At 30.3% G+C, this 14,803-nt stretch overlaps 1 protein-coding gene across 3 annotated transcripts in view; it reads right to left on the bottom strand.

The window, feature by feature from the left end:
* Positions 1 to 306: 306 nt before the first annotated feature.
* The window catches only part of LOC129960502 (striatin-3-like), a 42,355-nt gene continuing 27,858 nt past the window's right edge, over positions 307 to 14,803 (bottom strand). For all 3 annotated transcript variants that reach the window (XM_056073971.1, XM_056073972.1, XM_056073973.1), the window contains 8 exons: positions 14,626 to 14,742; positions 14,372 to 14,419; positions 14,143 to 14,264; positions 11,922 to 12,089; positions 10,927 to 11,067; positions 9,366 to 9,476; positions 8,231 to 8,317; positions 307 to 5,423 (listed from right to left, as the gene is read on the bottom strand). In XM_056073971.1, coding sequence (XP_055929946.1) covers positions 5,254 to 5,423; positions 8,231 to 8,317; positions 9,366 to 9,476; positions 10,927 to 11,067; positions 11,922 to 12,089; positions 14,143 to 14,264; positions 14,372 to 14,419; positions 14,626 to 14,742 — 964 coding nt within the window. In that variant the 3' untranslated portion in view covers positions 307 to 5,253. The remainder of the gene's footprint in view (positions 5,424 to 8,230; positions 8,318 to 9,365; positions 9,477 to 10,926; positions 11,068 to 11,921; positions 12,090 to 14,142; positions 14,265 to 14,371; positions 14,420 to 14,625; positions 14,743 to 14,803) is intronic.

The raw sequence follows: 14,803 nt of genomic DNA, 5'->3' as shown, positions 1-14,803 counted from the left end.
CAGGACGGAAAACTTCATAGGAAGTCTGTCCGTCCATCTGCACTAAAACTACGAAACGTAAAGAGCTGGATGGATGAAATTGGATACACAGATATAGCATCTAAAATAATGATCCGTATCAAATTTTGAACCAAATCCGTCCAGGGATTGGCTGTCTGTCCGCCTGTACTTTCACTTGCATATAAACGCCATAACTCAAATGCACAGCATGAATTGTATACATGAAATTTGGTATGTGATCTAATGAATAAAATTGTAGCTATGTATCAAATTTGGTTTCAATTGGTCAAAAAAAAAAAAAAAAGCTTCTAAAATGCAATTTATTTTTTTAAAACTATATTATGAAGACAAAACTCTCACGTGCAAGAATCTGGAAGTAAAAATCTGAGAACGCATGGCATTCACAGCTTAGTTTAAGTTTCACAATTTTATGGGGATATCACTTTCATTATTCAGCAACCATGAAAGCTACTGGGAGTCCACTCCCGCAGGTTTAAATTTAATATTAATAACACTTAATTAATGAGAAAACCATAAATCTCTATAATTTTAAAATATACGAATATTATCAGCATATACAAGAAAAATAAATTTGTGCAAATTTTTATTTCTTTTTGCTACATGAAAATGTAAAAATTAAAACGGTATTATGTATGACTAGACTTCAATTTTCAAGCTAAGAATAAATAAAAGAAAAAAAATTCTTAAATTTTTAAGAGTAATGCTGTTTTTGACAGAAAATTATAACAAAATGAATGAATTCATTCGAAAAGAAATTATTCATTGGAGTTCCAAGTATCAAATCTAAATAGCCTTAAAAAATCTGATTCTTGCTCTAGCACTGAAGCAAGATTCACCTTTATTAAATGTCTTTAGAAATGAAAACTTTTTCTTTACAAAGCACTTTTTAGGCAATATCAACATATTTCAGGATTGCTTTACATTTGGTATGATTTTTTTTATGAAACAGAGTAATAAAAATAAACATATGTCTCTAAAAATCCACTTTTATTAGTGTAATAAAAATCTTTTAATCAACAATATGGACGTCAAAACAAAATCGCAAACGTGTGATATGCTGATAGAGATACTCAAAGGAAACAATTATCTTAAGTACATTTATATTATATTTGAGTGCTAAACGAGTTTTGAAAATTTCATTCACATGATATTCAATGCGACTTAATTTCTTTAAATTATAGCACCTCTAGCACTTTAACGATTTTGTTTTGATGTCTCCCTTGATAAAAAAAATATTCCCAACTTTTTAATATACTAATAAAAGGGTATTTTGAAGAAACTTTATCATTTTCTACTGTTTAGTCTCTAATATATTTCTTAATACACCATTTACAAATCTCAGATTTCTAAAATCATTTTCTCTCTCCCAAATTCACTCCATGTGGCACCACCGATATGGAATCAAAATTCAATTAAAATCAATAAACTACATAATACTAAAATTCTGAGAACATTGTATAGTTTTTGGAAGCATACCCTTGTACAAAATTTCAGAATTCTGGTACAACAAAGAGCGTGTGAAAACTCCATTACAAAGCTTCCTCTTCACAAGCTTGAGACAAGTTAAAGTAATAGAATATTAAAGGTTATGTCAACAAGTTAAATAACATGTTATAAAAAGCGGGTTTCTAGTAATGATATACAGATCCAAATCAATCAAAAGATGTTTAAGATCATTCTGTAAGGAGAACTATTAGAACGATTTCCCCATATTTCTGAGTTATCCTGAGCATGCGATTTCGATTTCTGGCAGAAAAATTTTAGCTCCTATTTCGGTTGTTGGGGAAGGAAATAACATTGCAGAGCAGGCAATTCACATATTTCTCAATACACGTATCATCCTTTACCTACATAAGGCGTTATGAAGCATTTTCCCACCAAATGAGGGCTTCATCATGACTTTGCCAGACCGCACATTACTTATTAGCAGATTGTTGATCGGCGATTCCATGCCAGATATGAAAACAGGCTAACAATGTGTTAAGCTGTTTTATCAAAGAAACAGTAATGCTTCTGCTGCACTTAAAGTACTTCAGCAAGTAAGATTTACATAGAAGCATTCTGGTAATTGTTAATCTCCCAAAAAAACTTATTTTTACTAAATTTATTATGGAACCTTCATCGAAAATTTGTTACATTTAAATAATTCATTCAAAACATCATATTCAGTATATTTAAATCATAAAATTTAAATTTTTATAGTAGGGTAAATATTCTTCATACATTAATCTATAAAAAGTCAATCATATTATTCATGATAGTTCTTAAGTTTAAACTAAATGTCAAGTCTATAGCCAACTGTCACTCTCTAATCTACTTTCTCTTGATAAATATGATTTTGCTGTGTTGTTTTTGATACAGCCATATTAGGTCCACCTTCAATTTTACTTTATATGGAAATACTCTTTCATTGTGAAGATGAAGAAAAGATTAACATCTCCCGATTTAATAATGGCAATTCAATCAAAATTTGTACATAACAAATTTTACCACACTGCATTTAGTTATTGCATTAAAAAAATGAGAGAATTGCCACTGAACATTTTGCAGAAAAGCATATTTCAATATGCGACATCTTTTTCTCTCTCTCTCTCTCACACACACACACAAGGTTTTGTCGTGTAGATGGTTAAGGAATCATACAGGGGTATCAAAAAAAAAAAAAAAATGTTTACAAGTTTTATGAATTGAAGAACCATACAGAAACAAGTTATTTTTTTTATAATAGAATATGGATTCACATACTCAAAGGTGGCTTATTAGCAATGAATTAAGAACAGAAGACACAGCAGATAAGTGTACAACATACATTTCATGCAATACAAATCCAAAATAGCCACAGCTGCATGAATAAGCAACTGAGTGGATATAAAGTCCTTTGGACGCACTTCAAAATTTTGCTGCTGATACTGTACTCTATTTGCCATACTCTGTACAACTCGCTATGAGGTAATTTATGAAATTTGTATTCCATTAAACTTGTGTTGTAGATTTTATCTTTAGTCACTTAATTCAATGACAAAAAGTCCCCTCTATGCCATCATGTTAATGACCTAATGTTTTACTGTAAAATGTAAAACTTACCCATAAAGTTTGCAAAGTTTCTTTTCTTTTGTAAAGTATGTCCTACATTTCAGATAACTGTTATTGTTTAAATGTTCGATGGCAGAATACTTTTTAATGATACTCCAACAAGAATTGAATAAATGTTTAAACTATCTGAACATAATTAAAATAATATCAATATGTCTCCAATGTCAAATTTGTCTCCCTCAAAGAATTGATAACTCAGAACTATAATAATGCTATATACCTCTAAAAAGATATAAATAATAAATCCAAAGATATGTATGTATATCTATCTCCTTGATCAGATTGGCCATGCTGTGCACCTGAATTTTATTGTATGATTATTAAGCATGAAATTTGATTGATATTTGGGTTAGTTAATTGTGTATTTATACATTGCATTGCATATACGTTCAAAATGCTTTCAGACTATAACAAGAAAGTAAGGAGAATTACTCAAGTCACAGAAAGTTCTTATAATTGCAGAACAAAAAAGAATATACTAAAGAAACTAGTACATGAAACTAGTACATCTTTATAAATTACAGGATTCAAGTATTGCTATATGTTGCATGGATATCAACACAGATTACAAAAACCAGACACTTGTTACTTCATAACATTTAACTCTTATTGCTAGAAGATTAATTGTTCACTTAAGTGTAGCAAATATGATCTACAGATGTAGACTAGCAAAACTTTTTTCCCCGTTTGCTGTTTATACTTTATATGACACTTTCTAATAATGGAAATTTCAAAAGCAAATTGCTACAAGATGGGCGAGACAAATGCCAATCTTGCATTTATTTATTTAATAAGATAGCAAGGATAAAAATATGACACCTCACTACATTATGCTATCACTTTATTTTTAGATACACAAATGGAGATAAAAATGTACAATAGTTTTTAAACAATTTTAACTATTATATGTATAATAAATAATATGTAAAGGGAAGAATTATACCCAGAATTAAAATATGACAATGAAATGAATTTATATCATAGTGATGCACATTTTAATAGCAGTAGAAAAAGTCCTTTTTTTTTCACAAATATATACTTTACAAACATGCTGGATTTTCAGACAACACTATTTATTGTTCCTGGATTCAATATAAAAGGAAGCACAAAGCCCAGTTTGTAGCATAAAATTTGCATTAAGAAGGGGGTACATGCCTTCTCTTCTAAACACATGATCTATCACCTTTCAAGCTGTAAATTAAAATTACAGCATAGTTTCCTTCATACTTTTTTTTAATCTGCAGACAGTCTGTTCTACATATTTCTTCACTGTACACCTAAAGAGCTGCTCTAAGGCAATTTCACAATCATTAGAATATGAAGCCACAATTGTAGTAGCTATACAAAATGAACAGAAATAAATACTTTATCTATTTTTCTTAGTCATCATTTCAGCCTTTGATAAATGCAGTTGTTTCAGTCCAAGGATGATTTCAACAAATGAAAGAAAAAAAAACTGTTTTGAAAAAGATCGCAATTGGAACTCTGTACACTGTACAACACTTTCACTCTTACAACATCAAGAATCTTTCTTGTGTGCTGCATGAAGCAGTAGTGCATTGAATCACTTGTATGTGCAGCTGACGTAGATTGATAACTCCCAGATGTTGAATCACCAAATTCTACCTACACTACCATTTGATGAAAGGCAAACTATTGAATCCCCTACAAACTAGTTACAGTTATTCTTCACATTTACTCGTTTATATACAAAAGATGCATTCATTTTACACACATAAAAAAAGTAGATTCAAAAAACAATAACGGATTAAGACTTTTCTCCAAGAATAAAACACTTAAAAGAAATTTATCAATTACCAGAGTCTATTTTTTTCAGAGGGAGATCTGAAAATATAAGTAGTTTTATGAATATCAATACCAGACATAACTTTTTGCAATTGCTTTGAGAAATAAAATCCCCTAAAAAATTTGATACTGAGGGAAAAACACGGTTCAGAGCTTATAGTATTTAACACAATTGAGATATTTGCCAGCAAACAATGGGATACCTTTCTTTAACTCTACATAAATAAATAGTAGTGTAAGTTACAGTTTATTGGTCTGTGGGCTGAAATGCTGGCTGGAAAATTTAAGTGGCAAGAGCCACCACTGGCTTCCATAGTCTAGATGATATTACTTTCAAACAAACACTTTTGCTAGTGCATCAGCCCCAGCACTAGCAATATAGGGCTTTGAGGGGTGGAAAGCAACATCAAAAATAGCTTCATCAAATTTCTTCCGATGAGATGTGATTTCTTGCACACATGTTTTGTTGTCCATGTTCCATAAACGTATTGAGCAGTCATGACCTAGAGAAAGGAAAGTCGATTTTTTATTTTTATGACTATTATTATGACTTATCCTTTTCAATAAAAAGACCAATAAAAAAAAAAGAAGATATAAAATACAATTTACATAATAATTGATTTCAAGCTAATGAAACACTATTTTATATTCTGAATTACAGGACAATGAACAGCTAAAAATGTATATAGCCTGAACTTTTATCATAATTCCAATTAAATAGAAAATAACAGAATTCCGACTCTTTTATTACCTACAAAATCAAAATTTGAAATTATTTAAATATTTGCTGAATGGTAAACCGAAGAACACAATTCACTCTCAATAAATTTAAGCACAGTCCTATGCAAATCTTTTGCATTTAACGAAATAAATTTAATTATAAAAAGACATTTAACTAACATAAATCTAATACAAAAGCATTAACTAGTGTTTGACTCAATTAGAAAATGAATGTTCTAGATTTTCCAGTAAGTGACAATAAAACCAGTATTATTATCCAAGGTACTTCAATACATATGGTCAATTGCCCATAAGTTATAAAATAAAGAAGGACAATGACACATTCCATCTTTTAAAATTAATCTCAATTTTCTAAAAAAAAATTAACAATTGCTGACTAAAAAAACTTATGCCATTTACAAGTTTATGAAGACAGACATATCATCTGTTGAATTTCAAATAGAATTAAAAATTTTAGGCATTTTCAGTTTTCACATAAGGATAGTAAGTGAGAATATTCAATGTCTAAATGTTTATCAAGTTGAAAACGGAAAAAATAAATCTAGACCAGAAACTTTCCTCACCTACCTTCTAATTAACGATTACGGTTTTGAAGTAAATTTTAGAAATGAGCCAATGAAATTTAGAGAATTTTTTTTAATTAAACGATATTTGGAGAAAAAAAATGGATTAAATGGCCAAACATAATATATAGTTCAATGCCCGATTCCAAAATTCAAGCAATTTGCAACCAATATCTTCAACGGTTTCCTAAAAACATTTCTAAGAGGATCGTACAACATACTTAATTTGCACCTTTCAATAAAAAATGAACAGTAAACCCATTCATCTGCACAAAAATCAATTCATTTTAAATCATGAACGAATGAACAATAATAAATGAATAAACCAGAATCAAAATAGGCTTACAAATATACAAAATAATAAGAACATCTATTTCGAAATGTATGGGACTTTGACCAACACAGCTTCGCAATGCGTTGCAACAGTTTGTCACTTAATGGCGGCGAAAGGGAAGTATCAGGCGAGCATCTGGAGATGCAAGAGTTGCATGAGAAAATTCTGTTCCCAGTAAAGCGACATTATGTCCGGCGTGAAAGGAAGCATGCTTATAGTATGTTCGCCTCGCTGGGACGTGTGTGTCTAGAACAGCCAATCTTAAGGGTGTTACAAGGACTACCATTTTTTCAAAGGTGTGACAGCTGCCAAAAATAAGGAAAGGTGTCCTCTGAAAAGCAGAACAGTGGACGAAAGTCGACGTTGACAGATCGGGATTGACGAGCCTTTAAGAGGATAGTCGTCCGAAAACAGACAATACAACCGCAGATAACATCCGAGATCAACACCTATCATCTGCAGAGCCCCATACCCATCAAAATTATTCAACAGGAGCTGTATGCTACGAGCATTCATGGTAGAGTAACCATCAGAAAGCCGTCACCGTCGCCGCAGAAAGCTATGAGGTGACGATAGTGGTACCGAGACCACCAAAATTGGACACAACGGCAATGGGAGCAGGCAATTTAGTCTGGCGAATCATCATTTACATTATCATTTCAGAACATTGGACGTGTGTTCGCCTGGAAAACACAGGTAGAAGTATTGCATATGGATTATCTGGTTTTTGCCGTAAAGCATGAAGGGGTGCTGGTGTGGGGAGCGATATCTTGGTGTGATGTGAGGTTACTCGTAATCCTGAGGAGGAAGGTCAAAAGCTAAAATTATTGCAGTACTCTAGCAGATTATTTACTGCCTATGCTTCAGTCTTGATTTCTGGATAATGTTCTCTATTCTAAAACGACAACACGACTACACATATGGCTTGCTGTGTTCAAACATGAATAGATGAGTATAATAATGAAATGGAACATCTCGCATAGTGTCTTCAATCCATTGATCTCAAGGGGAGGGAGGGGTGTTAGAGAAAGAAGTTCATGACCAGTTTCTCCCTCCATGCACATCTACCTGAACTTGAGACCGCTCAGAAAAAGAAATGGATTCGAATTCCCTTCAAAGTTTGTGCACGACTTTTATTAGTCAATCCCACGTCGGATACAAACTGTAATACGGGTCAATGGTGGCCCAACTCTCTACCAATTAAAATTCTGCATTCTTTTACAGGTGTTCCTAATATGACAGGTATCACAACATAAGAAATTTTTTCTTTCTCCAACTTAGTTATTTTATAATCAGTCAATTTCTTATCAAACAAGGAAGCTTCTGTCCAATTCTGATTTCCGACCGAGATTTTTTACAGATGACAGATATCCATTACTTAAAATACGATTGTGTGACCAAATTTGGCATTTGAGAAATTTTGAGAGCTGCTCAAAGCCTGAAGCTTTAACATATGAATAGGATTTCAACTCTAACTATTCATAACATGGAAATTCTTGATTTGATTGGCATAAAATTTCAAAAATTTATACCTACCAGCAAAGACAACTACATTGTAATGACTTTGTCCTATCAAAATGTTTTCATATCAAAATTTACAAATTACAATACACCATTTTACTATGGTATGCTAACTAATAAAAAGAAAAAAATAGTGCAAGTGTAAACATACTTCCTGATAATAAATATAAGCCATTAGGATCAATGGCAAGACTGGTGACAGCATCCAAATGGGCAACCATTGAATGTATCATTTTCCCTGGAAAATATTAAACAAAATTAAGCAATGAATGAAAAAAAACAAAACCAAAAAGGTTTTATTCAAAGAATTATGCCACAGCAAACATCACGTTTACAAAAATTACCTTTAGGCGAATTATATTATACCTTTTAACGATCCGTAAATATTTTCCCAACAAATTTAGAAAAGAAAATCGAATATTCACAGGATTTTGTGCAATAATATACTTGCCAAATGTTAAGCAGAAAAATTATATCTAACAAGAAAGTTTTCAAACCATATTTTATATATGACACAATACCTTCAATTTTTTAGAAGTGAGTAAATAATTATTTCCTTTCAAGTGATATTGTTTACGATTTTCACAATTTTCGCATTTAACACCAATATATAATATTTAAAAAAATAATTTTCAAAATTCATTTCTTAAATTATTTTCGCTTTTGTTAACTCAAAATCAAATTATATTACAAATACACTACATTCTTTATAGTAAAAAATATGGCTTTTAATAAGACAAAAAGCTTAACATTAGCTTACATCTAATGGTAGAATTTGTCCCACAAAGTAATTTACATGGAATCACTTTGTGGGACAATGTAATTTAATTTAATTGCAATCCCAAATTAAAATAATTACAAATAATTAAAATGAAGATATACAATATACAATTCTAAGATTGCAAAAACATATCATTAGTTTACAAAATAAGTACAAGAATTTTTCATGTCAAGATGTATGATAAAATATTTTAAAGGAATTGAATTAGATACCTCAGGTCTCCCCCCCCCTACATATATTCATTTGAATTATTATACATCACACAAATAAATCACAAAGTCCGCAATAAATAGTCAACCAAGAACCTATCTATCTGTTAAGTAAAATGAAACTACAAACATAAGACGGTCACACAATATCAAGAAATCACACTGTATGAAATGGGGAAAAACATACAGCTGCATAATATCTTTTCTAAAGCTTAATCACAAAAGAATTGATTCAATTTGAAATATTTCTTTCGAATTCCACACACAAAAAACTTTAAAAAAACAATAGAAATTACCTGTATTATTGTCGAAAAATCGAATGTGTCTGTCTTCATGAGCTGTGACTGTAAGGGGTAAAGTAGGATGGCATACAATACAATTAATCTGTTTTCCTAGGGGACTGGCATCTAAGCGAAAAAAAAAAAAAAAAATGTTCTGTAATTTCTATGAACACATCAGGAATTCATAGTTATCAAAAGCATAACACCATTTCAAAAAAAAAATATTTCATCTCTCACAAATATGTGAAATTTGATACATACGATGAAATAACAAAAGTACTTAATTTACAGTTCATATACAACATCAATAAACATTTCAGAAAATTCGGAAAAAATACAAGACAGATTTACATTCTCCAAAAAGATAATTCAAGCGAAACTAGGGAATCGATAAAATATTTACCTTCAGTAAATTTTTTGATAAAAATTGAAACCACAGTTTAACAACTACTTTTCAGTTTTTGCAAAGCATTTTAGAATGCTAATAAAAATGTAGGATTGGCTTACACACAATGTTTATATATTTTATCAACTGAAATGAAAGAGATTGTAGCAATATACACAAATACAATACAACCCACTTTTAATTTCTAGTTTACGGAGAGATTACATTGTAATTATCAAAAACACCCGATCCTGAGGTTTTAACAAATCTCAGGTTTGTTTCAGATCAGATCCCAATCAGAATTCCCCAGTCTGATTACACCATTTTAGAAATCATATCAATCTGTTTGTAGATATAAATTTTCAGTTATGAGCAAGATGAAGTAAATGCCTTAGAGTTCCGTTACACTTAATGTTAATCTGCAACAATCCTATAAACAATATAAGGAAAAATAAATCATACCAAAACTAAACTACTCCCTTATTAAAACACAAATTGTCACTGGGCAAAAATTTAATATATTCCCATGGTTTAGGGAAATATAGACCAGCCCCATAAGACTGGAAGCCCATCAGAACACTACAGCTTGGCAAACATCAAAAATTCTTTAAGACAAAAACTTAAATACAATTTTAGAAGAGAAGGAATTAAGATGCAAATGACTAATGGCAATTATGAATCAATTCCAGTTAGATGCGGGCAATAAAAGTTTCTGCGTTGTGCTCCCAAGAGCATCACATACCCCAATTAAAAGCTGTTTTCATAAAGTACAATAAAACCCATGACTAACTGAAACCTAGACTTTCTCAAATTCCTCTTAAATAGCATATTCGAAACATGAGCAACATGGGAATAATTGTGAAGGGAAGCACTCTGTAGTGGCAAACTGAACGAAAGAGAAATACAAGAAAAAGACAAAATTTATTGATTTTTTAATGAGTAATTCAAATGTTAAAACTATTACCAATTTTAACTTTAACAAATAAAATCAATGTAGCCTACAAGAGAGTTTTGAATTCATGTTACATTTACACATTTCAGAATTACATATGATAATTAGATGCTAAATAGTAACAGTTCTTCATGGCTTAACCAAAGAATTCAATAATAAAAACAATACCAATATTGTATTAATAATATAGCATTACAATACCACATTTAGAATATATTGCGGTATTCAAAAATACATACCTGGGGTTTGATTGCTGTCCAATCGAATGACTGGTTTCCCAGTTTCCAAGTCAAATATAACAGAATTTGAAGAAGTGTAAGCTGCAACCATTTGTGTCATATCACAACGAAGAAAATCAACAGATGTTGGATTACCATCAGCTGAAAAAACGTAAAAGTTAATTTTATAAATATATATATAAAAAAAAAGAAAAGAAATGCTTAAAAATTAGCAGATATTTCAAATGAAATGCACAAAATATGAATACTTCCTAATAATATCTTAAAATATATGAATCGTTACTCTTTTGATGGTTGAATTTAATTGTAGAGCTTTTTAGACAAGAAAACAACTTAATATAAGTAGAGAAATTGCACACAGTAAACACAATTCATTAACATTCACCACATCAGATTACATTTAAAAACATAGAGATTCTCAATCTTTCAGACCATTGAAAGAATCATGTAAAAAGGAGAAAGGAAAAAAAGAACCCTTAAATATGTTAATAAAAAGAAAATTCAAAAAGATGCAACATTCTTTTTTTCCCCCCTTCCTTCCCTAGATGAAAATGAGAGAAGCATGTGAAGAACACAATTTTCCAGAAAATTCAATGAAAAAAGGGATTTTATGCTTATTCATAATTCACTGCTGCCTTCAATTTAAAAAAAATGAAACTCAGAAAAACTGAAAACTATTTTGGGATAAAACTCAAAATATAAAGTTTCTGCCATGTCTAATAAATCGCATTTCAGGTGGTGTTTGCTTTACGTATTTGTCTAATAAATAATTTATTAAAATGATAATATTCAACAGTAAAAAAGTCTTGCATACTTATGAATGTAACTAAGAAACATTAAACTAGTTAGTATAAAAAATACTTCATAAAAAAAAAGGAAAAAAGAATGAAATATTCAAAAAAAATTATTTCACCAAAAAAAAAAAGAATATCAATGAAATAATCCAAGGATAATGCATGCTATCATTAAAGAACTGACTTGAAAAATGTCTTTACCAATATTAGAGCCATAAGTGTGTAACAGTGGAACTTTAGACTGAGGTGACCACAGTCGAACAGTACCATCAGCTGAACAAGAAAGTAATTGTAACTTTGAGCTGTGTATTGAAAGACCCCACACTGCATCCGTATGTCCTTTCAAAGTGTTAGTTAACACACTAGGATCTAAAAGAAAACAAATTGAAGGTATCAAGCACACAAATTGAGAAACACGCAAAAAATTAAATAAATAATCTGTACTTATATAAAGCTCAATGTGTGTGTGTGTGTTGGCGCTCTACAGGCCAGGCCATTTGACCTACAGCTACCAAATTTGGTACATGTATACCTTAGAGGTCGGGAATGTGCACCTGGGGTCCCTTTTTTTGAATTTTTAATAAGAATTTTAATTATTAATTAAAAACTAACTTTCCCACCAAAAAATCTTCCATTTTCCCCACCGTCAAATGAGTAAGGCTTCAGTTTTTTCCCCCCAACAGTAATGAGGCTAAGGATAACATTTTTCGGCCGATTATTTCAAACGATTCTGTTTATTTTCTTAGTTTTTTATGCATTTAAAATTAAACATTGTTAATTAATCGATCTTTCAAATTCATTCTGAAGTACTTTCGAATTAAAATAAAACAGAATAAAGGAAATTAAAAATGTCTAATCTGCATAGCGTTACCCCAACTGGCGTAGAAAAATTCACGCATTTGCGATACCGTAACTGGCATTGAAAATTCACGCATGCGCATTGTGTTCTGATTGTTGACAATATTATCAACGGATGATTTTTGATTTAAATTATTTTTAGGTTAGTTGCAGGCTTTTGTAATTAAATTGTATTTACGTTAGTTATATATTTTTTGTATATGCTCATAGTTTTAAGTATATAGCTTTTTTAAACCTGTTTTCGACCGATTATTTTAAACGATTCATTTTCTTTTCTTAGTGTTTGATGCATTTAAAATTAAACATTGTTAATTAATCGATCTGTTCATGATGAATCTGAGAAAATTTTGCTGAAAAATTCTTGAGATATTACATAAATTAAGAAAGATATTCTTTAGTGCCCATAAAGTTTAAACGCTCAGTGACTCTGTTAGCAGTAATAATATTATAAAAAATGCTTTGTTTCAGTAAAAAATATTATTATATTAATTGCAGATTAATTCTTTCCACTTTAATTTAAAGCATAAATTCTATGGGAGCTAACAGAAAATTAGAGAGATACATATTACATTATGACTGAAGGCCTTTATAATATTATGATGAAGAATCTATTAAAGTAGGAATTGCGTAAAATATTTAATTATTAAAATTTAAACGAACATTAAGATTGGCGAACCAGCTGGTCGCCAAAGGCGGCTAGTGTAAAATAAAACAAATGTACAACACACTCTCCAGTAGCTAATTTATTGAAATATCCTTTATAATGCACACTAATTATTATTCATTTAAATTCCTCCTAAGAACTTTTCATTTAAATAATAGCCTTTGTATTAGTTTCTACAATTTCACAAACTTATGAATCAACATATTTAATAATTAGAAGAAAGAGTAAAATTTCAGTATCTATTTAATAATTTATAATATTAAGTTTTAACTTTTTAAAAATACATTAAAAAAAACATGACAAGTATAATATTTTAGTAAGTGTATTACATACCTTAGAGCTTTGTATACACAATAGATTTTCCCAGTTGAGAATATTTCCCACCACAAACTAACTAGATTGCATTTTGTACACCTATTCATTTTTTCATAATAGCAAAATTAAACATCCAAGACAAATCTGCTTTTGATTTCAACTAACGCTAGCAATGAATGATCATGTAAACTTCCTAAATATGCATCATATGTAACAGATTATTAAATGACACTTGCAAAAGCAAAACGTTTAAGCATACAAGTGAAAATTTTTTTAAAATTCATATTCGAAACAAAGTAAAAGCCTTTCGTTTTCATTAACCCCGTAACTACTAGCACTTATATACATGATTTCTAAACAACACCCACAATTAGAGTTAACAAACATATTTAGAATATAACTTCATTAATTCATATAATATAATAATTTTTTCAGCTAATACATAAAAAATATCATTAATTGATGACCACCGAATCTAATAATTTGAGCATATTTTGTTAATTCTTACTAGTATACATTTTCTAAACTAGTATACATAGACTACTAGTATACTAGTTCTTACTAGTATACATAGACTAAACATACCAAAGGAATCATATGGATCACTGAGTGAACTAGGAACATTCCAACACCTAATTGTACCATCCATTCCCCCACTGAAACACTGGTCTCCTGTAGTGCTTAGAGCCAAACATAACACGGGACCTCTGAAATAAAAGTGATTAGATTTAAACATTATAAGTTTATTATTAAATTAATAACATTCAGAATAAATTTAACACTACAAAGCCTATTTAATACACAAGAAACTTACATATGGGCTCTAAATGTATACACTGGTTCTACATCAAGTGAAGCAGTTCTAGAGGGAAGAAATTAAAAATATTTATAAGAAAACATTGTTACAACTTCTATAATTCAGTACAAAATATAACCATTACAATTATGAAATGTATGTAAGAAAGCAGTATACTCCAACTCTAGAAGGCAAATATAATAGACAATGAGAATAATCTGAGCTATATCAAAACTGAACTGAAAGGGGGGGGGGGGAGAAATACAACTTACTTTTTTGCAGGTACAGTTTTTTGTAAGTTCCATAATTTTAGGGTATGATCTTCTGATGCAGTAATTAAAACTGGTTCAACCGGATGAAATGCCAGAGCTCTCACTCCATCAAAATGACTACAATAAAAATGATTAAATAAGTCAAAAATGGATGGCGAAAATGACATTTATTTTCAAT

The sequence above is a fragment of the Argiope bruennichi genome, chromosome X2 (assembly GCF_947563725.1).
Source record: "Argiope bruennichi chromosome X2, qqArgBrue1.1, whole genome shotgun sequence".
Taxonomy (NCBI): Eukaryota; Metazoa; Arthropoda; class Arachnida; order Araneae; family Araneidae; genus Argiope; species Argiope bruennichi.
The sequence above is the reverse complement of the archived record's forward strand: the minus strand, read 5'-3'. Positions and strand labels throughout refer to the sequence as shown.